This window comes from Orcinus orca, chromosome 19, assembly GCF_937001465.1.
Source record: "Orcinus orca chromosome 19, mOrcOrc1.1, whole genome shotgun sequence".
NCBI classification, from domain to species: domain Eukaryota; kingdom Metazoa; phylum Chordata; class Mammalia; order Artiodactyla; family Delphinidae; genus Orcinus; species Orcinus orca.
In genome coordinates this window covers 32183412-32208937 of record NC_064577.1, presented here as the reverse complement: position 1 = coordinate 32208937, position 25526 = coordinate 32183412, and the positions used below count along the sequence as shown (strand labels likewise).

Here is a 25526-nt window from a genome sequence, read left to right as displayed (position 1 = left end):
TGAAGGGAAATTGGATTCATAAAAATCAGTAAGTAAAAAAGAGGAAAGTCAAGTCAAATAGAGCAGAGATGCCTGGGAATACAGGACCTGGTCTATTCAGACACACTTGAACTCTGTGTGCTAGTATGAGCCGCCTACCACCCAGTGGGCTGCATGTCCAGGGCTATGAGCTCTGTAAACGACCTGGCCAGGTCCTGCTGGCCTCGGTCCTGCTGGGTAGTGGTCCAAGAGAAACTTGCACCTCAAGCTGATGGGCCTGGCCTCTCCCCGTCTCGGGTGTGGTGTCCCTGGGAAGAGGGGAGTTTCCCTGTAAGGCAAACCCAGGAGGTCTGGATGTCAGGGTGGAGTTCAGCACTCACTCCAGGGTTGGGGTCAAGCGGAGAAGGAAGAACCTTTGGGCTTGGACTTTTTACCTCTGACATCTAGTGAGCAAACTTTCCATAAGCAATTACCAAGTTCCTGCTAGGGACTAATAACTAGGTTAGGCATATCATATTCTCCAGATTCAAAAAGTAAAATTAAATCATTAAGATCTGGAAGGAGGAGACCTAAAACTGAAAGTAAACCAAACAAATGGGTTTGGGTCGGGGAGCACATCTCCAGCCTGCAGCTCAAACTCTGGGAGCTCCAGATGCCCAGGTCTCCGTGCATGCCCTGACAACCAGGACTGGCTGGAAAACCTTCCCTGGGCTGGGTCACAGGGGGTGACAGCCTCCCCTGGGAGCGCCTTCTAGTCCGACTGCCACCCCTGCCCCCACCTACCGTAGCATCACAGGACTCCCAAGGAACACCTGACTGTTCACAGACTCCCACTCCCATCAAAGTGAACTCAGAATATCAGGGCCAGCTCAAGCGACAAGCTGCCTTACCAGGACAGCTGAAGACAGGTCTCTCTAAACCTCAGCCAACTACCCCTGGCTCCTGGTACCTGTCAGCCACACCGGGGTTTGAGTATAAGTGGGTGTAGCTGAGTAGAAGCCATGCTAGTCCCTGCTTCATGCAGTGAAGCAGCTCAAGACAGGTCCCCAAATGGGAATTTAAAATGTGGGAGTTTCTTTGCAACTCAGCCCCAATGTAAATAGGGGTTAGTCCTAACAGTAAAGAAAAATTAGCCCAGAGATCCCTAAGGATATTTTGAACTCTATAAAATGCTCTTTTCACCCTACAGCAATTCTAGAGGGAGTCTTAGATTATAAGAGCCCTGAGGCTCTAAGATGCGGGTCCTCCTACTTGACCCTTTCCCATGTCAACATTCTTCTCAAAGCCCAAGGCGCAGATCTTCGCTTGCCTGTGAAGTAGGGAAGAAGGATAAACACACACACACACACACACACACACACACACACACACACACACACACACACACACACACACACACAGGCATGCACAGTACTCCAGAAAAGGGAGAATGAGTTAGAGGAAGCTTAAAGGAATTGATGACCCCCAAATATGGTGTGTGAGGCAGAAGTTCACCAAGCACAAAAGGGGTGCTCCCTTGCACCCCTCAGCTAAAATCCGGCACCAAAGTGCCATTGTAACTGTCCAGCTATGCCCTTACCACAGATAGGAGGCAGCTGGTCTTACTCACTTTATACCTGAACTTAGAAAGCTTCCTTCCTTTTCTTTTGTCCTGGGCAACGTTGCAGAGATAAGAGTACTAAACAGAGCATTCCTTTCACCCAGCATGGCCCATACTGTCTGAAAGTGGTACTTAGCAGCCAGAGAATGTTCAAGTAATTTAACCAAGCAAAATGGGACGACCTGCTTTCTCCTCTCGTACCCAAACCAGGCACCACCTCCACGCCTTATAAGGAGGAAGCCGGCCCCTCTCATTCCCCTGTAGACAGCTCTTGGACCCCATTCTTGGCCTATCCACCCTCCCTGGGTATGATGACCTGTTCTCCTGGGGACAGACTCTGCGTACTTGCCTTCCTTGTCCTTGAGAAGCGATGGCTGACCAGCCACAGACAAGCAGGTTTGACAGGCGCATCTGTCTGGGCCCTGCCCACAGGAGCCGGGCCTCACTCGAGCCTCCACGCATCAGTGAAACGCCAACACATTTTCCCACAGCAGGGAGGACGGGTGTGAAGGGTTTGTTTTGCCTTTGTGAGAACCGCAGGAACCTTCCGAGAACTGCCTGTGTATGTGGTCAACCCACAGAAGACGGTGATTGAGAAGATGATGGAAAATCTTGGAGTGGATAAAATCTTCTCTTCTATGTGAACAGTCAGCCCATAGATCCTTCAGAAAAGTCCTAGGAAGTTTAGGATAAATTCTGGACCTCTTCTTTGGTTCTCATGAGCAATTCTGGGAAGTATCTAAATAGTTCCAATAGATCCATCTAAAATCAACATTTGATAATTACTATTTAAATTTAAATGAAAGTCTTGGTTCTTCTATGTTAAGATATATCCAGAATGTGATCACTCTCGTCCTTTGCACTGCTGGGATCTGATCAGCGCCTACGCAGACCTCTGCAATGACCTCCTAGCTGCTTTCTCCATGCCCCCCGAGGCAGGCTCTCAACAGAGCAGACAGGGCCTCCCTGCTAAAGGATGACTCAGGTCATGTCATTTCCTTTGCTCTACAAATCCTCGAGGACTAACCATGCCCCACAGGTGAGACTCTGATTTCCTGGTACTTGCTGACCCTATTTGCATTTACCTGCTCCACATATGGGGCCTCCTTGCTAGCCTTTGACTGCTCCAGGCACATGCCAGTCCCAGGGCCTTTGTACTTGCCTCTGCCTGCAATGCTCTTTCCTTCACCTCCTTCAGGACTCCACTCAAGGGCCACCTTTCTAGAGAGGCCTTTCCAGCCATTCTATTTAAAATCATAGGACTGGGCTTCCCTGGTTGTGCAGTGGTTAAGAATCCACCTGCCAATGCAGGGGGCACGGGTTCGAGGCCTGGTCCGGGAAGATCCCACATGCCGCGGAGCAACTAATTCCGTGCGCCACAACTACTGAGCCTGCGCTCTAGAGCCTATGAGCCACAACTACTGAAGCCTGCGTGCCTAGAGAGGGTGGTCCGCAACAAAAGAAGCCACCGCAATGAAAAGCCCTCGCACTGCAACGAAGAGTAGCCCCCACTCACCGCAACTAGAGAAAGCCCATGCACAGCAATGAAGACCCAATGCAGCCAAAATAAAATAAATAAATAAATAAATAAAAGGTCTCATTAAAAAAAAATAAAATGGTAGACTTCCCACACGGCTCCCCATCCCCCTTTCCCTATTCCATTTTTCTCTATTGGACACACTGCTCCCCGACATATTATATATTCTAATTATTTATCTGTCTCTTGCCTGCCTCCCCATGACACGCCTGAAACTTCCAGAGGACAAGAATTCTTGCCTTTCTTGTTTTCTTCTGTGTCCCCACCCTGAGAAGAGTGATGCTCCATGCATACTAGTTGGGTGAATCGATAAGCATTGGTTGGGTGCCTGGTTCCCACTGATGCATGTACTACTCAAGAAAGAAGGGACAATCATAGTTCCATGGCCTATATGGGTAGCAAGGACCTTAAGGATTCTCCTCCTGACAAAGGCAGTTTCCCAAGGTCACACAGCTAATTGATGAAGGAGCAGCAACCAGAACCCAAGTCTCTTCCTCCTGGTGAGTGAGAGGGATGGGGCTGCGGCCGCTCGGGGCAGAGTAGGTAAGAACACAGGTCCGAACTCAGATAAGAAAACAAGTTTTTGGACCAGAGCCCCAGCCCTGCTGCCCATCAGCTACCCTCTGGGGCAGGTTATTTAAACCCTCAAGCCTCAGCTTTCTTACTTCTCCAGTGGGGCTAATAGTGGCACCTGCTTCATGGTGGGAAAGCACTTCTCTCTGTGCCTGGTGCATAGAAAGTTCTAGATAGTTATAAAAAACTCAAAATGCTGTCCTTCCAGGTAAAAGAGGGGGCCAGAGCCTCACTAAGCCTCTGTTAAGAACAGAAATTCCGAGCGTTATAGGACCGGAGTTGAGAAAGCCCCAGCCCTCCAAGGTCCATGAGCTTTCTGAGGGCAAAACCCGTTTCTTAGTCACCACTGGGTCTTCAGGAGCACCCCGACTGACAGTTATTCTGTATGACACGGGACTATAGCTGTGTACACAATTCTAGGGTCAATCAAGCAGCATTTTGGTAATATGGCTCAGGGGGAAGAGTATGTCCTGGAGAAACTCCCAAGCCCCAGGGGGCACCAGGATAGCACCACCTGGTGAGCACGGCCCCCGGCAGCAATCAATAAAGGATCCAGGAGTGAACGATAGACAGTCATTGTGAACGCCCTGGGCACTCTATGGAGGGCCTCTGGGTGCTACTTTATCCATAAAATGTAGGGAGTTGGTGGGGGGTTCTGGGTTTGCCTTGGAATCAAGATGCTAACACCACTTGCGAATGCAGGTGCTACAGGGAAGGCCCTGTAGGAATAAAGTTCAGACTCGCAGCAGAGAGCACCCGGGGACAGGGTTCCAGGCTGAAGTGTGGCTCGCTGGCCTCTGCATGGGAGCACGGACCCCCCCCCCCACACTCACCCTGGCCCACACCAAAGCGGGGAGTGGGCCAGGGGAAGTCGGGAAGCAGCAATTTCCACAGGAACAGGTGAGACCGGTCATTCCCTGCTGCTTCTCACATTTGAACATGCAACTGCCTACCGGACAACTCCCCTTGGATACCTAGGCATCTCAAATTTAACCCAGGGAAATCAGATCCTTTTTTTCCTTTTTTTTAAGAGACAGGGTCTTGCTAAGTTGCTCAGGCTGGAGTGCAATGGTTATTCACAGGCGCAGTCCCACTACTCATCAGCATGGGAGTTTTGACCTGCTCCATTGCTGACCTGGGCCAGTTCACCCCTCCTTAGACAACCTGGTGGTCCCTCACTCCCGGGAGGTCACCATATTGATGCTGAACTTAGTGCGGACTCTTGATTGGCATAGCGTGCTACAGCCCAGAAATCCTGGGCTCAAGCACAGATCTACTATAAAAAAATGTTTGTTAATTGAGGTGAAATTCACATAACATAAAATTAACCATTTTAAAGTGAACAATTCAGTGGCATTTAGTACATTCACAATGCTGTGCAACCATCTCCTCTATCTAGTTCCAAAATATTTTTGTCACTCCAAAAAGAAAACCTGTGCCCATCAAGCAGCCCCTCCCCCCATTCCCTGGTAACCACTAAGCTGCTTTCTGTCTCTATGGACTTGGCTAATTTGGACATTTCACATCAATGGAATCATACATATGTGACCTTGGAGGTCTGGCTCCTTTCGTGTAGCATAATGGCTGAATAATGTCCCATTGTGTGGGTGGACCATGTCGTGTTTATCCATTCATCTGTCAGTGGACACTGGGTTGTTCCTACCTTTTGGCTGTTGTGAGTCCTATGGCTATGAACACATGGGCACATGTGTTTGTTGGATCTGTTGGTTTTGCCCTCAAACCAGCACAACACTGCTGCCCATGGCTTCCTCATCTCATGATGGTACCACCCAGATGCTCACACCTGAAACCCAGGAGCCAATTTTCATCCTTTAAACCCTAACAGCTCCCTCTATCCCATGTGTCAGCCCTGTCCAGAATGTCTCCTGAGCCCTCCTCTCACCATCTCCACTGCATCAGCTCCAGCAGCCACCACCACCTCTCCAACGGGGCTCCCAGCTCCTCTCTGGCCCCTTTACGCCAACCTTTCAACCTCTTGCTGCAGCCAGGTCATCTTTCTACACTTGATCTTAGCCAAAAGGGTGAAAAGTGAAAAGCAGGTCATCTTCCCAAACTGTTTATCACAATGAATCCTCTCCCCACAAAGAAAGACAACCCTGAAGTGGCTCCTAGGGCAACCATGATGCATTTAAACTCTATTTCATAGTCTATAAGACCCTTTATGATCTGGCCCTGTTCACCCCTTCTCCCACTCCCCCTCTTGCCGACATTCTCGATGCTGCAACCACGCTGGCTTTCTGTCCCTTGATTGTGTCAATCCCCAGTCTACCTGGGGGTCTCCACACTCCCTGTGCCTTCTTGCTGGAACCTGGGGTGTTACCGCAGCCACCTCTTCTCACAATTCACGTGGAACCTTCCTCCAGTCACCTGGTAAATCTGCAACCCATTAAGTCTGCCACTTTGCCTTATTTTATCTGAATCACAGAAATTACAAAGCCTACAGTTATTTATTGCCCTCCTCTGGAACACAAGCTCCATGAGGACAGCACTGTCTGTCCTGTTTGCCACCCAATACAGCCCCTGGAACAGCGCCTGCACCAGGAAGATGCTCCAGGCACATCTGTGGCCAAAATGTCAGATGCCAGCAGTGTGGAGTCCTGGGTCCAGCTGGGTGGGATCTGGTGATGTTTAGTAAGGTGTCCTGCCTGCTGGGTGGGTTAGAGGTGGCTGTGCCTACAAAGGAACAGTGTTTGTCATTTAATACCAGGTGATAGGTGAGGTTTCTGGCAGGAAGTCGCTTTTTGGGTACAGCCCCTAGGATCCAGGACATCAACTCCTGTGATGATGATTTATGGAAACCCAGCCCAGCCCAGCAGCACTACACCCAATCTTCCACCCATCCCAGACAAGATGAGCTGACTTGATTGTGTACACCCTGAGTCCAATAAGGGTTCAGGGAAGAGGCAGGGCAGCTCCTCAGGTAGCACCCGCTGAGCTGCTCCTGTCTTGCCCACCCCTCCGGCATGAGCTGGGAGAGTTCCTGGGCTCTTCCTCCCCTCTTGCGGTGGACATCCAGGCACACCACGCTGTACTAGGGCAGCGCTGGGGAACAAAACAGACATGGGCCTGCCCTCCTCGAGATTAGTCTAATCAGGAGAGATAACCTCCCTCCCACAGATTTGGAAAGCATGGGAAGTGAGGTGCAGGAGACAGAGGGCTGTGCCCAGACATAACAGGCAGGTCCACCTGGGTGACCCAGAGCCCTGGGACAAAGGATGCAGGCATGGTAAGCCATATAAACACACTTTTTTGGGGACTCAGAGTGGGGCAGCTTCTACCCCTTGCTGCGCTGGAAGTTACTTTTAACTTAACAGGCTGGGCGTTAGTTTTCCCAGCAGTAAAATGATTAACACAAGATATATGCCTGCACTCCTTAGTTGAAATTGCAATGGAGGTTTCTGATAAAAATTGAAACATTAATCTGGACATTTAAGCAGTGGAATTATGTACTGACAACTGATGTGGGCTGTCAATTCTTGCTTTGTAAGTACAGTTGACTTTTTTTTTTTTCTGATCAGAAGTTTCTAGGAGATAGCTTTTTTTTCACATCTTTATTGGAGTATAAATGCTTTACAGTGTTTTGTTAGTTTCTGCTGTACAACAAAGTGAATCAGCCATATGTATACATATATCCCCATATCCCCTCCCTCTTGAGCATCCCTCCCTATCTCATCCCTCTAGATCGTCACACAGCATCGAGTTGATCTCCTTGTGCTATGCAGCAGCTTCCCACTAGCCATCCATTTTACATTTGGTAGTGTATATATGTCAGTGCTACTCTCTCACTTCATCCCAGCTTCCCCTTGCCCCCGCCACCGTGCCCTCAAATCCGTTCTCTACGTCTGCATCTTTATTCCTGCCCTAAAAAGGAATGAAATTGAGTTATTTGTGGTGAGGTGGTTGGACCTAGAATCTGTCATACAGAGTGAAGTAAGCCAGAAAGAGAAAAACAAATACCAATGTAAATATATGGAATTTCAAAAGTTGGTACTGATGAACTTAGTCACAGTCGACACTTGAACAACAGGAGTTTGAACTGTGCGGGTAACATCTACAGTGTTTTATATCATGTGAGGCAATATTGATGTAGGTACTGAGAGACGGATGATTCATCTTGTAAACATGTAACTGAAAGCGGGGTCTGGCGGCTCGCCGCTCAATGGCCAATAAAGAGGCAAAGTTGGTGGAAAGGAAAGTTTGCTTTATTGTGGATGCTGAGAATGGCAGGTGGGGGGAGGCGGACACCTGTCCAAAGGCCAACTCCCCCCACCTGACAATCAGGGGGCAAGAGTTTTTATAGGCAGAGGGAGGGGGCTACATGTAGAAGCAGCACAGTCAGCTGACAATCATCTTGAAATTGGTCCTTGGTGGTCTGACCAGCATCATCTTGATAGTTTTAAGTACAGTTAATCTTCAGTTCCATGGTCGGTTTGTTCCCACTTCCTTGAGGCCAATTCTCAGGATTGTGGCAGCTACAGTCTGGTCATCATGTAGTTAACTTCTTCCACCTGGTGGGGGCTTCAGCATCTATAAGACAGCTCACAGGACACGGCTCAGAATATTATCTACAGCCCTTGTGGAGGAACTAAAGGTCCTTGACTTTGCTTAATGACTAAACTATCATTATTTAGTCTTGGACGATTTTCTTTTGTTTCTGCATCTTCCCACTTTGATTTAACTTATTCTTTGGCTAAAGTTTTACCACAGACAAAAGGCAGGTGGAGGACAGAGGGGAAGGACCATTGTGTCCTGCTCTGTTTCAAACAGATAATGTAAACTTGGGGTATCGATTATTACAGTACAGTACTGTAAATGTATTTTCTCTTACGATTTTCTTAACATTTTCTTTTCTCTAGCTTACTTTATTGTAAGAATACAGTGTATAATACATATAAATACAACATGTGTTAATCGACTATAGGTTATGGGTAAGGCTTCCGGTCAACAGTAGGCTATTAGTAGTTAAGTTTTGGGGCAGTCAAAGGTTATACTTGGATTTTCGAATATGCAGGGAGTTGGCGCCCCCAACCCCCATGTTGCTCAAGGGTCAACTGTGGAGGCTTAGGTCCAGCATAACATAGCTACGCAGAGCAAGTATTTCAACAAATAGGGAGAAAAGCCAGGCATGTTCCAACACACGACTGCCTAGGTTATTCTCACCTGCCATTGATAAAGCAAAGCACGTTTCAGGGAATTCCCTGGTGGTCCAGTGGTTAGGACTCAGCGCGTCCACTCACTTCGGGGGGTGGGGGGGCCTGGCTTCGATACCTGGTCAGGGAACTAAGATCCTGCATGCTGCCTGGCGAGGCCACAAAAAAGGAAAAAAAAAAAAAAAAAAGCAAAGTGCATTTCAGATCTCGGATCTTAGTGACACTGAGACCTTTGGTGAGCATCGTACAGGCCTTGTGAAAATTGGCACCGTGTTTGAGAAAAAAAGAGAAAAACCTCTTCTCCTGAGAGGAGCTCTTATCCTGGTTGCAATTACCCAGAGCCCTCTTTCCTGAGTAATAAAAACATGGCTCTCTATGACCTATTGTGCCCACTGCCAGCTCCTAGTTCCTAGAAGAGTGCAGGTACACTCCTTATCATCCCAAAGAGGCCTCCCGGTGGACCTGCCCCTTCTGTCGTTATCTTGGGGGAGGGGTCAACCCCTTTGATTAGAGGAACCTCAAGGAGGACTAAGGCCAAGTCGGCTTGGTTGCCACTGCTTCACTTGAGACCTTTGTTCCCTGACACAGCACGCCCACGCCCACCCCTGACTCTTGTCATCTTCATGGACTGTGGTCTAAAAAGTTATTGGCGCCAAACAAAAGGAAGAGGGCTTTAAGATGTGAATTCAGACATTGAGCGAAAGGGACATTGCCAGGAAAATGGCATAAAATATAAATGTGTGAAGGCAAGAGACAAGTCCAGGGGGATCATGAATAAGATCAAAAATCTCTCGATAAGTACAAAAGAGGCAATCATCCTCTTCAAACTTAGTAGAAGAGTGCAATAATTTCATCCCCTCCCCATTGATATCAGATTCATAAAGTCAGCGATCTTCAGTTTACTCTTCCCCATACCCTTGGCAAGGTTATTTCACATGCTGTTAAGTACCTAGAGCAGCACCATCTAATAGGAATACCACATATAATTAAAATGTTTCTAGTAGCCATATTTTAAAAAGTAAAAACAAATGGGTGAAATTAACTTAAATGACATTTTAACTCAGTGTATCAAAAATATGGACATTTCAACACATAATTAGTATAAAAATTATTAATGAGGTCTTTCACATTCTTTTCTTATACTAAGTCTGAAACCTGTGTGCGTTTTACGACACAGCCCTAGGGCACAGCTTGCAAAACGGAGTGTGGGCAACTTCAGAGAGGGTAGTGGATAACTCAACTCTTTGTGGAGTGAGAAGACATAAGAACTTATATTTACATTTTATTTACTTTAAAGTCTAAGAAAGAAATTCAGATTTATAAATATTTGACTGATACTGGCATCCTTATCAGGCATGTTTATCAGGTCAATTATCTTGTAAGGTCTGGACATATTCCAAAGTCAGGGCAAGAGCTTCAGGGCAAGTAAGACCCCCCCATTTCCTTGTTCGCTGTCAACATACTGCAAACCTCTGCATTCTAAGTGCGCCTGGTTTAGTGGATAAAATGATTACCGCTAAAAGTTTTCACTAAATTAACCTTCACAACAGGACAGCGTTCAAGCAGTCCTGGAAAGAGGCTGTTAAGAGATGAAAGATGTGCCCAGTGATGCGAGGCAAGCAAACAATGAGAAAGGACAGAGCTTGCGCTTGGGCAAGTATAAGTTTCACAAAGTTAAAAACGCTCTTTTCACACAACACAGATGAACGCGCGTCAGGTGGTGACGGTGGTTCGGGAGCCGGATTTTTAGAGGCACTTAAAGAAGTTTAGGGTAACATGGCATAACTGGAAATAGTCTACAGGGCAACCGAAAGCCGTCACCTCCAGGGTCATCTTTTCTGCAGGGCGGGATTTATCAGCACCTCCGCCAGACACGCGGAATCCAGGGCCTTAATGAACAGACGCACAGTCCAGCAAGGCGCGGCCCAAGGTCACGCGGCCAGCTCTGGGGGTCCTGGTGCCGGGGGCCGTCGCAGGACCCTTACTCTCCCAACACACTCGACCCCGGGTAGGGGCTTTTCCCTTAGGGGGTTAAAAACCGGCCTGGGGGTGTTAAAGTTAGAGCTGACAAGCAGGCAGTTAAAGATTCCAGACTTTCCAAAAGCAGACAATGTGCAGTGAGGTTTTCCATCGGGCGGCAGTGATAACGAGTAGTAATGCGTTTGCCGGCGTCCCCGGCCGGCGACAACGTCGGAACATGCGTACACACGACGAAATGGATACCGGTGGGGACGCGCGCCCAGGTTCCCACTCGAAGCAGGGCCGCCTGGAGACCCCGCCCTGAGCAGCGGCGCCCTGGCGCGGTCCGCAGCCCGTCTGCAGGGGCGCCAGGTCTACCGTCCCGCGCGGAGGATCCGGTAATTGGAAAGGGCTACATCAGCCGGAGAGCCAGGCCGGGAGTACCACACCCAGTACGAACCGCGGGGCCCTGCCGCCTCCGCACCGTTTGTAGGGGTGGGCGGAGCACGGTTCCGCTAGATCCCGCGGGAGCCCCTCCCGCGCAAGAGCCGCAGCACCGCCCCTTTCCCTGCAGCAGGGGCCCTTTCCCTTTCACGTGACCAGGAGCTCCCCGCCCCTTCCGAGGCTTGGCCCCGACGCACGCTCGTACGCACGCACGCACGCACGCACGCTCGTGCTATGACGTCAGTTCCTGGCAGCGGCGGCGCGGGGCCCTGCTTCCGCTTTCCTCTGAGCCGCGAGCTTGGCTCTTAGCCTGCTCGGAATCATGGCGGCTACAGCTACAATGGCGACGTCGGGCTCGGCGCGGAAGCGGCTGCTCAAAGAGGAAGACATGACCAAAGTGGAATTCGAGACCAGTGAGGAGGTGGACGTGACCCCCACGTTCGACACCATGGGCCTGCGGGAGGACCTGCTGCGCGGTATCTACGCCTACGGTCGGTGAGCTCGGGCCGCGGGCTGGGGCGCCCGCGGGGAGGCGGGGGGCCCGGACGGGGGTGGTTCCCGAGACTGGGAGTGCGGCCGCTGCGGGGCTGGGGGTCGGGGCTGAGGCCGAGCCCGGGGGCCCTGACGGGCGACCCCTGCCCCCAGCACGTGTCCCCACCCCCGTCTGTGTCGGCCGGTTCGGGTGCTGTTCTCCCGGCGGGGCGCCATGCTGGGTCACGCGAGGGCTGCAGCGTCCCGCGAGGTCTGCAGGGTCCTCCTTGCACCCCGGAGTCACTCATTGAGCAGATGATTGTCTTGCACCTGCCAGGTGCTAGGAACGTGCGCGGCTTTAGGCACTGGCGGCTTAGCAGTGAACCAGGCAGGCCTTAGGGAGCTTGTTATGTTTGGGAGAAGGATTATATAGTCAGTGGTAATGGCTACGAAGAAAATAAAGCGGGATAACTTTATAAGCGTAATTGGCGAGAGGAGAGAGTTAAAATAGAGCACATAGGTAAGGGGGCTCCCAGGAGGGGCTGACATTTGAGCTGAGATCTGGGCTAAGGAACCCGTTATGAGAAGATTATGGTAGAACTGGGCAGCAGGTGCCAGGACCCTGCAGCTGGGAGCCTTATGCATTCCAGGAACAGAAAGAATCTCCCTGTCCTGGGAGCCTAGGGGCGAGTTTTTTTTTGGGGGGGGGCGCAAATCTTGAAAAGCATGGTGCGAGGTGATAGAGTTTGAATTTTATTTCTAAGTGCAGTGGGAGGCCATTGGAGGGTTTTAAGCAGGGAAATGATGGGATCAGATTTACAGTCATAGGTGGTCCTGGGTGTCTGGATATGGGGGGAGGTGAGGCAGGAGAGGAAGCAGGGAGATGTTAGGAAGCTTTTGTTCCAGTCCAGGGGAGTGATGATGGTATTGTGGTGGAGATGGAGTACTAACAGAGTTTGCTGATGTGTTGAATGTGAGCAGGAGATGAAAGTCCTGGATGTTTGAGTAACTGGGCAGGTGATGATGCCCTCTCCTCAGGCGGGGAGCACTCGAGGGAGCTCTTCTTGAATGAGGAGAGCTTGAGGGACCTGTAAACCATCCAGTAGGAGATGTCAAGGAGGCAATTGGGAAGAGTTCGGGTTGGGGATGTAGATGGGCGTGATCAGCCTCTATGCTTAATGCCTGGGACTGGGGCCGACATCTTTTTTATCCAACAGTTCATGATGTCATGACAGTCTAGCACAGAGAAGGTGCGGAGGGAATGGGAGGTGAAGAACCATTGCAGCTGGCCCTCGTAGTGTGGCCGACAGCCCTGCCTGCCTCTTGGCACCCAGGACGTCCCTGCCCTAAAACACTGTTTTTAGTTTCCCATCTACTTGCTGGGTCATCCTGAGGGTTTAAATCATCTGTTATATTTGCTTTTGTGTTAGATGGGAAATTGTACTACATTTTAAAAGACTACCAAAAATTAATTAAAGTACATTATTTGTACGTAAAGTTTTGTTTGTTTACTTGGACAGTAGAGGGGTGGTGTTGTAGTTCATGTAGCTGCATCAAGGCAGGAGGAGTAGATGAAATGGGGTTGTAGGTGATAACAAACAACCTGCAGACTTACTGCTGGTGGGGAGTGGTGACTACAGCACTGATGGGTTTATATTCCTTTTTTTAACTTAAAAAGTAATACAAAAAAACCCCCATTAGTGCAAGTTATTGTAATACAGTCGAACAATACACAAGTAATTGGAGTAAAATATGAGCCTCCCTCACCCCATTCTCCAGGAGTAACCACCAACATTTTTTAACCTAACTGGGGTGTCTCTATTTTGCAACAGTGTTCCTTAGAGATTGTGTCTGTATAAGATCGTATGTTAGTATAAAAATCCACTTCAGCCTACTTCATTCAGCAGCTGTTTCTTGAGAGCTTAGTACGTTGGACATTGGGTTAGGAGGGGGTGGGAGATTTTAAAAAGGTAACATCCTCGGCACAAGGAGCTCCAGTGTATGGTTGCAAGTATGCTGTCCTAGTGGTTAGAGCTCATTTTTTCTGTTTTAATTTACAGGTTTTGAAAAACCATCAGCAATCCAGCAGCGAGCTATTAAGCAGATAATTAAAGGGAGAGATGTCATTGCACAGTAAGTTTGCTCATGCAGAGGGTGAGTCAGGTGCTGGTTAGCACAGCAATGTGTAGTTCAGTGCTTCTTCGTTCAGATGCCGTTACCAGCTCTTGCCTTGACTTCAGCTATGGGCTGTTTGTTTTTAGTTTTGCATCCTCCACTCTAGAAAGCTTTCTTTTTTTTTTTTTAAGCCAGATTTACTTAACCTATTATTTGGCATATGGAATTGTATATAATACTCTTTTAATAACATTATTCCCTATTTGCCTAATTTTTAAAGACTCATTGACAAAAAAAAAAGTCTGAAATCGTAGAAAAGAATTATATAAAGAGGAATCTTTTTTTTGCCACCTCTAACACCCATTCTATAGATTCTGCAGCTCTGTCACCCCCTGCTGCAAAGGCCACATTTACTGTCCTTATCACCCGTGATTTAAAAGTTGTGACATTATGCGTGAGTCCCACCACCTTGCAGTTAAGATATTGGTCAGGGGGTGTGGGGGAATCGACTTGGAAAAAGCTGCCCAGTGCTTCTGCAGCTCATCTCCTCAGAGCACTGCTGGGGCGGGGGTTACATGAATGGGAGCAGTGGCATGTAGCCCATCACTCTAAATCCCATTTATCTGTGTTTTCTTTACTAGATCTCAGTCTGGTACAGGCAAAACAGCCACCTTCAGTATTTCTGTCCTCCAGTGTTTGGATATTCAGGTAATCTTAAACTTCTCTTTAATCCTAGGAAATACTTCCTTTACCTTCTGTAACTACAGTGTTCAAGAAGTACAGTTTTTAAATATCTCTAGTTGTACTGATTAAGCACATTTTTAAAGGGAATCTTAAGTGCACACTAATATCTGAGCTAATATCCTGTCATAAATTCCTTTTTATTTAAACTGAGAGTCTTTTAAAAATTTTTATTGAAATTTTGTTGATTTACAATGCTGTGTTAGTTTCGGGTGTATAGGAAAGTGATTCAGATCTATATAGTTCCCTGTGCTATACAGTAGGTCCTTTTTGGTTATCTCTTTTTTTACATAGTAGTGTGTATATTTTAATCGCAGACTCCTAATTTATCCCTCCCTCCACCCTTTCCCCTTTGGTAATCATAAGTTTGTTTTCTATGTCTGTAAACTGGGAGATTTTTTTTAACTAGTGGAAATTCTTGTCTGTAAACAAGAATCCTGACCAGTATACCCATTATCACTGGATACGCAATTTAAGTAACATTCAGGTTCGCTTACCTGAAATCAGATGTGTGGTTAACTTGAGATAATATTCAAAATAGATCTGAGTCTGAATTAGTGCAATCTACTGTGAAGATACTGAGATTCTCTATTTTCCGACAAATTATTTTACCAGGTTCGTGAAACCCAAGCTTTGATCTTGGCTCCAACGAGAGAGTTAGCTGTACAGATCCAGAAGGTAAGACAGTTAAAGATGGCACTGTCGTATTTGCAAGTACAGTTCACCCTAAACAACATGGGTTAGAACTGCATGGATCCATTTATATGCAGGTTTTAAAAAATGAATATGTACTACAACACTACATGATGCGAAGTTGGTTGGATCCAAGGTTAGGGAGGGCTGATTGTAAAGTCTGTGTGGATATCTGACTAAGCTGGAGTTGAGCAGTCAGTAGGTGGGCCGGCATACCTAACCTCCCTCCCTAACCCCCACGCTGTTCAAGCCAACTGATTGACTTAATCTAATCCGGTTTTTCTGTTCTGTCAGGTTTTTTTCCCCTGATTCCTAACATTTTGTGATAAATCACATATGAGTTGCTGGTTTGTGTGAAGTCATTGTTAGTGTAGCTTGTGTGATTCCAATAGTTTTTTACAATCTTAGAATTGTAATTTTCTTCCAAAAAAATTAAAAATAATTGTAAGTATTTTGTTTTTATAGTATAAACATTTTGGAAGTGTATCTATTAAGATGTTAATAGCATCTGTGGGTGGATAGGATTATGAATTTTATATATTTTCTTATTTTTCTGTAAATACATACTGCTTTTGTAATGAGAAAACAGTAAAACTGACTTCATTCTGGCGCAGAAAAGAGTGGAAGGAGGAGACTTGGGCTCCCTGTAGTTTTATGATAGAAATAATGGCATAAACAATACGCGGTGGTCATCTTAAACTAGAATAGAAATCTTCTAGATTGACAGTCTTCATTTTGGGGGAACTCAGATGTTTCGGACTTCATAGCGGTCTTGGGGCAGACCTTGAACATGAATCTGTTTTAATTCAGGGCCTGCTTGCTTTGGGTGACTACATGAACGTCCAGTGCCATGCCTGCATTGGGGGCACCAACGTGGGGGAGGACATCAGGAAACTGGATTATGGACAGCATGTTGTCGCTGGCACACCTGGGCGTGTCTTTGGTAATTGCTTTTGTCTATAAAAAGTGCTTAAACAATAGAGGACCATTTTCAATTTGATATGCTACATAGTGGATTTTTGCATTTGAGTAACTTGTAAGAAGTGGAGGGAAGGTCCCTGAAATGCTGTGGAAACTGGTTGAAATGCCTGGCTCTTATAGCCTGAGGTCTACTTATTTCAAAATCTGATTTTATAGATATGATTCGTCGCAGAAGTTTGAGGACACGTGCTATCAAGATGTTGGTTTTGGATGAGGCTGATGAAATGTTGAATAAAGGTATGAGTAACAAAAGAATTCATTTTCTATTGATGTAAAATTCTTAAATTTTCACCGTGTAAAATTGAAATGTGGAACTAATGAACTCAGTATAAGTAGTATGTTCTTTGTGGAAAACAGTTATGCCCTGGGTGCACTTAGGAACATAAAACTGATTTTTTTATGGTAGTGGTTTGTAAGACTGATGACAACCAGAACAACAGCATTTCAGCCAAACTGATGGGGTACTGCTCGTTGTGTGGTGGGTGAGCACAGATGGCTGCGGCATGGAGCTGGGATGTGGTGCAGAGATGCCTGGTGGTGGGGAAGGGGTGAACAGATAGCTGAATAAATCTTGTTACATGGCAGTAGGGTCTTTTGTGGTTCGGATGTTCCATAATTTATTTCACTAGTTGTATTTTATTGGTTGTCCAGGTTGTTTTTACTCTTTTATCGGTTATTTTTCAAGGTAAATTTCTAGAATTGGGGTGTATTTCATGTATTTCTCCCAAAACGTATGAGGACAAATATGTGAGGACCCGTAAGTCATAGCAGTTTTGCTCTTAGCACAGCAACTGGGAAATGCATAACGACAGCTGTCACCTTGGTTGAGTAACAGCTGCGGGCAGTACCTCACAGTGTCTTCAAGTCTCCCCTCCCTGCACACCCCCCTCCAGTCTTACTTCCATACCAGGGGGTCGGGTGGGTCGTCCCCTTAGACATTGGGGTCGCCTGGCGTGAAGGGAATATTTTGCTTCTCAGGAGTCACCAGTAACTCATGGGGTTCTTCCCAAGCGTTTTCCTGTTCCCTGGTTCTTGAGCAGTTCTCTCAGGAGGCTAGAGGCTGATGCCACCCCTTGGAGCAGCCCTCCACCCCACCTCTGTCTTGGGCCCCTTACCTGGAGGCCCTGCTCTTCAGCTAAGTTAAAGGTACAGTTACTACAAAGTGAGGTCTCCAGAACCAGTGGCATCTATGTCAGCTGGGAACGTGTCGGAAATGTAGCTTCTGGCCCCCTGATCTCTACAGTCAGAACCTCGCAGCCACCTGTCCCCTTTTCACACGTCAGCCTCCTAACCCGTCCTGCAGAGGTGGTGGTGTGGTGACCCGAGGGCCAGGTCCTGCTTGCCAGCGGGTTTTATTCATCCTGTACCATATGAAATAATGTAAACTAGCTGCATTATTTAATTGGGAGGTTTTTAAATTAAGGTATAATTGACATGTAACATTTTCAGGTGTACAGCATGGGTCAGTATCTGTGGGAGATTTTTTTTTTTTTTTTTTTTTGCGGTACGCGGGCTTCTCACTGTTGTGGCCTCTCCCGTTGTGGAGCACAGGCTCCGGACGCGCAGGCTCAGCGGCTTTTATTTAAGTGGAGATTTTTTTGCTGAAAATCTAGATCTCGGGCTTCCCTGGTGGCACGGTGGTTGAGAGTCCGCCTGCCGATGCAGGGGACACGGGTTCGTGCCCCGGTCCGGGAAGATCCCACATGCCGCGGAGCAGCTGGGACCCGTGAGCCATGGCCGCTGAGCCTGCGCGTCCAGAGCCTGTGCTCCGCAACGGGAGAGGCCACAACAGTGAGAGGCCCGCATACCGCAAAAAAAAGAAAAGAAAAAAGTCTAGATCTCTGGATTTATTTAAAATGTGGCAGAGCTGGCCACAGTGGATGCATACCCTCACAGAGCAGCAGCAGCTGGAACTGAGATGTGAAACTACCTGCAAGGGTCTGAGGTTGTGGGCTCAGGGCTCAGGTTTCTGTTGCTTTTACCTGTTGGCATCCAGGACTTTGGGTGGGGCTCTGATCCCTAGAGCACACCAGGGAGAGGAGAGGGGATGTGAGAATTTGGTCCAGCTCTGGAAGAAGCTTCCGTGTGAAATCTTGCACCTTTACAGTCACAGTGCTACATCCAGTTAAATGTGAACAGTTGATGTGCAACTTCTGTTTCAAAGTGTGCAGCCTTAAAAATTCCCCGTGTGTCTCATTCCTCATCCCAGGTTTCAAAGAACAGATCTACGATGTGTACAGGTACTTGCCCCCGGCCACTCAGGTGGTGCTTATCAGTGCCACACTGCCCCATGAGATCCTGGAGATGACCAACAAGTTCATGACTGACCCTATCCGCATTTTGGTGAAACGGTGAGGATGCCCTACTTCTCAGGTGGGACTAAAACATACCATAGTTGTATTTGGGTTTTAAAACATGAAATTTCTTTTTAATTTTCTCTTTTGAAAAGCCAGCTTTTATATAGTCTCCTTTGATCCAGTAATTCCAAATTTAAAAATTTGCTGATAGTATTTACTTATTGATGGAATTATTTACCATTGGCAGTAAAATGTGTATTCTATTGAACAGCCGAACATTTTGTTTAGAACCATATACAAGGTGTGGTTAAAGGTTCATACTGATCCAGGGCTTGGGCCCATGTGGTGGAAGTGGCGACTCCTAGGAGGATGTGGCTGGCGGGAGGGGTGGGGGTTTAATGCCCAGGCTCCTGGGCCGCTGGGGGTTGGGCCCGTGCCTGGAACAGTCCCTGGCCTGCGCACGTCCTCAAGTTTTGGTTGGAAGGATGAGTTGACAGGATTGTGTTTGTCCTCCAGTGATGAACTGACTCTGGAAGGCATCAAGCAGTTTTTTGTGGCTGTGGAGAGAGAAGAGTGGAAGTTCGACACGCTGTGTGACCTCTATGACACGCTGACCATCACTCAGGCTGTTATCTTCTGTAACACCAAGAGGAAGGTGCGCAGCCATCCTGGCTCTTTAATGTCCTTGTGGCGAAAACCAAAGATCGGTTTTCATAGAACTTAGGTCAGGTATTTTCTGTTGAGAACCAGAATTACGTGCTTTAGGCTCTGGGTACGTGGTCTCCTCGGGCAGCCACTGGGCTCTGCCCTTTAGCTCAAAGTCACCGTGGACGATGAGCGGACAAGTGGGTGTATCCAGGGAACGTGTGCAGGGTGTTGATCTGGTCCCTTGACTGAAGGCTCCGGGTCATTGGTTCAGGTGGGGCCTGGACACACGTTCTTTGAGCTCCCAGGTGATGCTGATGTGCCGGCAGAGCTGAGAACCCTGGCAGCTCTCCTTGGAATAGGAACAAGATTTGGACCACATTCCAAAAAAGATTTGAACTTAAATTTCAAATGAGAACAGTGACATATTGTCTTTTAAGAGAATTTTTGCCCCGATATTTGCTGGGCAGAATTAAGTTTTCTACACAGCCAGTGAGGATTAGCGTGAGTTTTGTTTATTTATATGTGTGTGTGTGTGTGTGTGTGTATATATATATATATATATATATATTTTTTTTTTTTTTTTAATTTGGCCGTGCTGGGTCTTCGTTGTTGTGCATGGACTTTCTCTAGTTGTGGCGAGCGGGGGCTACTCTTCGTTGTGGTGTGCAGGCTTCTCATTGTGATGGCTTCTCTTGTTGCAGAGCAAGGGCTCTAAGCACGCGGACTTCAGTAGTTGCAGCACACAGGCTCAGGAGTTGTGGCTCGCAGGCTCTAGAGTGCAGGCTCAGTAGTTGTGGCTTACGGTCTTAGTTGCTCCATGACATGTGGGATCTTCCCAGACCAGGGCTCGAACCCCTGTCCCCTGCATTGGCAGGTGGGGTTCTTAACCACTGTGCCACTAGGGAAGTCCCTAGCCTGAGTTTTAAGAGCACTTGTTCATGAATAGTCGAATTGGTTCTGCAGGTAATTGACATGAAATCCTGTATACAGTTTCTGGTTTGTGAACTTATGGCAGCATCTGTTGATTCTATCTGTAGGTTGACTGGCTGACGGAGAAGATGAGGGAAGCCAACTTCACCGTGTCATCCATGCACGGGGACATGCCCCAGAAGGAGCGTGAGTCCATCATGAAGGAGTTCCGGTCGGGTGCCAGGTGCGTTGGCTGAGCTCTCTGCTCTGGTCCTGGTGCTGGTGCTGTGGGTCAGCATTTACGGGGTGTTACCCGAGTTTTCGCCCCCACAGCTGAGCTCAGGCAGGTCACCAACTTGCTGGTGAGCAGGGCGGCCACTGCTGGTGTGATAGGTTAGGCTGAGATGAGAACTAGCCTTAACTACGTAGGTCGGTTGCCTTATTTAGAAGTGTATTTTTCTGTTTCCAAATAAATGGAGATTTTCTGTTTATCTTTTTGTATTGGTTTTAGCTTAATCCCACTGTGGCCAGAGAACCCACTTTGTGTGATTTCATCCCCTCAGTGTGTATTCAGACTTGCTTTGTGGCCCAGCACGGGGTCGTTTTACAAACGTTCTCTGTGCTTGGACAAGATGGGTGCTGTGTGGTGTTGGATTTCAGTTGCTAGCTGTATTTCTCAAACCTGCATCCTTACCCTTTTTCCCTTAAGCCTTGTTTCATCAGTGTTGAGAGTTCCGGTTTTCCTCTTGGGGGTTCTGTCCGTTCTTGCATTATGGGTCCAGAGACCTGAGTGTACAAGTTCAGAATTACTACATTTCTGGAGGATTTAGCTTTTGTTGTGGAAGTGTCTGCCCTTCTCTACTAGGGCTTTTGTCCTGAATCCTGCTCTGTCTGACCAGCAGCACCGGCTCTGAACGCTTGGTGTCTCCTTAGTACCACCTTTCTTCCTTCACCTCTGGTTTGTAGACTTAAGCTTTAGATGGATTTCATGCAACCAGCATATAGTTGGGTTTTATTTTTCCTTTTCTTTTAATCTAATGATAATTGCTGTCTTTTTTTAAATTTATTTTATTTATTTTTGGCTGCATTGGGTCTTCATTGCTGCGGGGCTTTCTCTAGTTGCGGTGAGTGGGGGCTACTCTTCGTTGCGGCGTGGGGGTTTCTCATTGTGTTGTCTTCTCGTTGTGGAGTACGGGCTCTAGGCGTGTGGGCTTCAGTAGTTGTGGCACGTGGGCTCAGTAGTTGTGGCTCACGGGCTCTAGAGCGCGGGCTCTAGAGCGCAGGCTCAGTAGTTGTGCACAGGCTTAGTTGCTCTGTGGCATGTGGGATCTTCCTGGACCAGAGCTCGAACTTGTGTCCCCTGCATTGGCAGGCGGATTCTTAACCACTATGCTACAAGGGAAGCCCATAATTGTCTTAACTGGAACATTTAGTCCAGTTTCGCTTAATGTAAATACTGATATATTTGGTTTTAAATTGACCATCTTATATCTTGTCATTTCTCTTGTGTGGTTCTTTTTTCTGTCTTTAGTTTGGATTTTTTGTTGTTGTTATTCCTTTTCCCCACTTTTTTTTTTTTTTCCTTGCGGTACGTGGGCCTCTCACTGTTGTGGTCTCTCCCATCGCGGAGCACAGGCTCTGGACGCGCAGGCTCAGCGGCCGTGGCTCACGGGCCCAGTCTCTCCGTGGCATGTGGGATCTTCCCGGACCGGGGCACGAACCCATGTCCCCTGCATCGGCAGGCGGACTCTCAACCACTGCGCCATCAGGGAAGCCCTCCCCACTTTTTATTTTGGAAAATGTTTCTTTCTTTATGTTATTTAGTGGTCACCCTGAAGAGTCATCAGCAGCTGTGGTTGCTTGGTACTTTTACCATCTCCTCTGAGAGCACAGAGAACTTGAAACCCTGACTTCAGTGACACCCCCCCCAGACTTCTGTCACTGTTGTCATGTGTTTTAATTTACATATATTTCAACCTCAACAAGAAATTTTTGCTTTATATCATTACATAATTCATATAATGAATGCTGCATAGTGACCATACTCGTTACTCTTCTGTTTTTCCTTTATCTCTGAGCTTCCATCAGGGATGCATTTTAATATATACATATATATGTATATATTTTTTTAATATATACATATATATACATATTTGTTTATTTATTTTGGCTGCACCAGGTCTTAGTTGCGGCACGCATACGGGATCTAGTTCCCCAACCAGGGATCAAACTTGGGCCCCCTGCATTGAGAGTGCAGAGTCTTACCCACTAGACCATCAGGGAAGTCCCAGGGATGCATTTCCTTCTGCATGAAGAATGTCTTTCTGTATTTAGTTTGGGTCTGCTGGTAACAAAATGTTTGTTTCTTTGGAAATGTCTGCTTCATCTTGAAACACCTCCTTCTGATGTGTTGAAGGAGGCAATCCAGGCGAGATCGGTCCCAGAAGTCCTGTGGACACCAAACTCTGCAGACATTCTAATCCCTTATACGAAGTGGCCTAGTGCAGTCGGCCCTCTCTATCTGGTGTTTCTTGGTTGTGTCGGTCCGGTGGGGATGTCACCTGCTGCTGCTCATGTAAAACAGTGTCTTCTCTGCAGGCTGCTTCTTAGGTCTGTTTTGTTTCTGTGGTTTCACGCTGATGGGTCCATGTGTGATTCAGTCTTACTCCTTCCGTTTGGCACTTCTGTGACTCTTGGCCTTACCCCTCTGTTGGTGCTTTGGCCCCATTCTTTTTTCTTCCTCTAGGGCTCCAGTTATATGTGATTATCTGGCAGGATTATTTTCTCCTGTTCTGCTGCCCTTCAGACTTTGAATGCTTCTAGACCAGTGATGTCCAATAGAAATATAATTCAAGTAAACATATGTCATTTAACCCAATATATCATATCACTTCAACATGTAATCAACATTAAAAATATTAACGAGGTTTTTTTGCATTTTTTTTGTACTAAGTATTCAAATCCAGTGTGAATTTTACACCGTAAGACAATCTCATTTCAGACCAGCCACTCTGGTGCTTGGTGGGCTGGTGGCCTCAGCATTGGATAGTGTGGGTCTGTGGTGTGTCAGATTCTGTCCTGTGTGAAAGACAGAGAGGTGTGAGTTGCATTTCTAATTTGAAGATACTGTAAACACTGCACCAAAATCAGTGAGGCCACTGTACTTGAGTTTTTGCTAGACAAAAGTAAAATGTCCTTCCCAATTATTGGTATGGGACTGGCTCAAAACAAATTAAATGTAGTAGTGTAAAAGCTAGCCAAATTGTTTTTTTTTTTATCAGCACACATGACCTAAGTAATGAAATATACCAAATGCGCCTTCTGAACGCGGCTTTCTGGTGCTGTCCCTTGTGCTTCAGCCTGCAGAGGGGCCAGTGTGAGGGGCCCTGATGTGTTCGTAGCCGGTCTGACCCTTTTATGCTAAGGTGATTGTCTCAAATGCCTTTCTTTGTGCAGCCGAGTGCTCATTTCTACAGACGTCTGGGCCCGGGGGCTGGACGTGCCCCAGGTGTCCCTCATCATTAATTACGACCTGCCCAACAACAGAGAGCTGTACATACACAGGTAGGCAGCACAAGTTTTTCTTTGGTTTCAGTCTTGTTGATGGGTTTACTGAAACCTTTTTTGCTATGTTTACTGAAGTGATTTTGCTTTATTGTTGAAGAATTGGGCGATCAGGTCGATATGGCCGAAAGGGCGTGGCCATTAATTTTGTGAAGAATGATGATATCCGAATCCTCAGAGACATTGAGCAGTACTACTCCACTCAGATTGACGAGATGCCCATGAACGGTAAGACAATAAATCCATATTTGTGATTGTTTTAGAGAGAGCTTCCTGGTTCCTGGTTTGGGGCACTTGAGGTTTTTCCCGCTTTTTTTTTCTTTTGTTTTTGAGAAGTCTTTTGTGAGCCTTTAGTTAAATTTACAAATTTTCACTTGTTTGTATTCTTCCTTCTTGTTTATCTTCTCTTTCAGTTGCTGATCTGATTTGAACAGTCTGCTTGCTGGAGCCTGTTCACCTATTTTGTATCAATTTGGAAATATTTAGGGGCGGTTTCTATTTAATGGGGTTTATGTGAATTCTCTTCTCAAGGCCCCCACAGGACAAACTTTGGAGATTCTGCCACCTTTTGTTACCCACATGTAAATAATGCATTGCTTTAAGTCTTTTCCATTAAACATTTAAAACTTTTCCCATAAACTCTAATTTGTATTTCTTTCTAATTTTTGTTTGCCCTCAGCTTTTCTAGTAACTTGCTGTCTGTATGATCTTGGGCAGTCATTTCACTCTTTTTTGATCTTTAAGATGGTGAAATGGAAGTGGTAAGCTGCCTGGCCTCTCCACACTTACCCAGATTGGTACCCAATCCCATTTCTTATGGATGGCAGGTGGGGGAGTTGAGACCATAAATACTTTTCTCTGGGTTGGCCTGAGTCTGTGTGCCCAGATGCAGAGGGGCAGGATGGCACCCTGGGCAGATAACCGGGAGGAAGGATTCACCAGCCAGGCTCCCTCTGGACTAATGAGCCCACCGGTCACAGCTGAGGAGGGGTTGTGCACAGGGCACCATCGGTGATTCAGGGAGGGGCAAGCAGGAAACAAGCCAGAAGGTAAGACACCTGAGAAACTTAACCTAATTGAGATGCTGTCAAGTAAGATAACAAAGAAATGGCAAACATCCATGGAAATGTGTATCCTTGGGGGTGATTCAGAATTGTTATGTTTTCATAACCATTAACCCTGAGTGTTGGTGAAGGTGTGGGGGGCATGATGGTGGCGTTAGTAGGTACAGACTTTTTGGAAAGCAGCCTGGCTCTTGGGCAGTAGGAGCAATTAGAATACTTCCCTTTGAGGGCGTCCTTCTGCGTAGGCAGTAGTCTGGAGTGCAGACTGCACAGGTGAGCTCACCAGTGTCCTCCAGCACCAGGAAAGGAGTGCGTATCACTGGGGGCTCGGGGAGGGAAGCAATGGGACATTGGCACTGACGTACGTGGGTGGAGGTTCTTGGGGCCACTCGTGTCACAGGTCAGGTGGGTTCAGCTGTAACCCATGGTGGCTAAATGTTGAAACAAGGGGCTGGTGTGTCAGGTTAGACAGAAATGTTCACAGCATTATTCATAATAGCTGAAAAGTGGAAATAACCCAAGTGCCCATAGACTGAAAGATGTGGTAAGTACACCTGAATATTATTTGGCAATAGGAAAGAATGAAGTGCTGACACGTTGCAATATGGATGAACCTTGAAAATAGGCTAACTGGAAGAAGCCAGTCACAAAAGGCCACAGTGTTTCCGTTTCTGTGAAATGTCCCAAATGGGTAAATCCATAGGACAGAAAGCAGATTAGTGGTTTTCTGGGGGCTGAGAGGTGGAAACAGGGAGTGACTGCTAAAGGGGACAGGGCTTC

The 25526-nt window shown here is 47.1% G+C and overlaps 1 protein-coding gene across 1 annotated transcript; it reads left to right on the top strand.

Annotated features, from left to right (window-relative positions):
- The first annotated feature begins 11543 nt into the window (after nt 1-11543).
- Nucleotides 11544-24313, top strand: EIF4A3 (eukaryotic translation initiation factor 4A3). Its single transcript, XM_004275548.3, has 12 exons — nt 11544-11754; nt 13795-13867; nt 14491-14557; nt 15206-15268; nt 16094-16226; nt 16421-16501; nt 18474-18615; nt 19078-19216; nt 20247-20362; nt 23575-23682; nt 23783-23910; nt 24096-24313. Exons 1-12 carry the CDS (start codon nt 11586-11588, stop codon nt 24110-24112), a joined length of 1236 nt encoding a protein of 411 aa, XP_004275596.1. The 5' UTR covers nt 11544-11585; the 3' UTR covers nt 24113-24313.
- Nucleotides 24314-25526: the final 1213 nt, after the last annotated feature.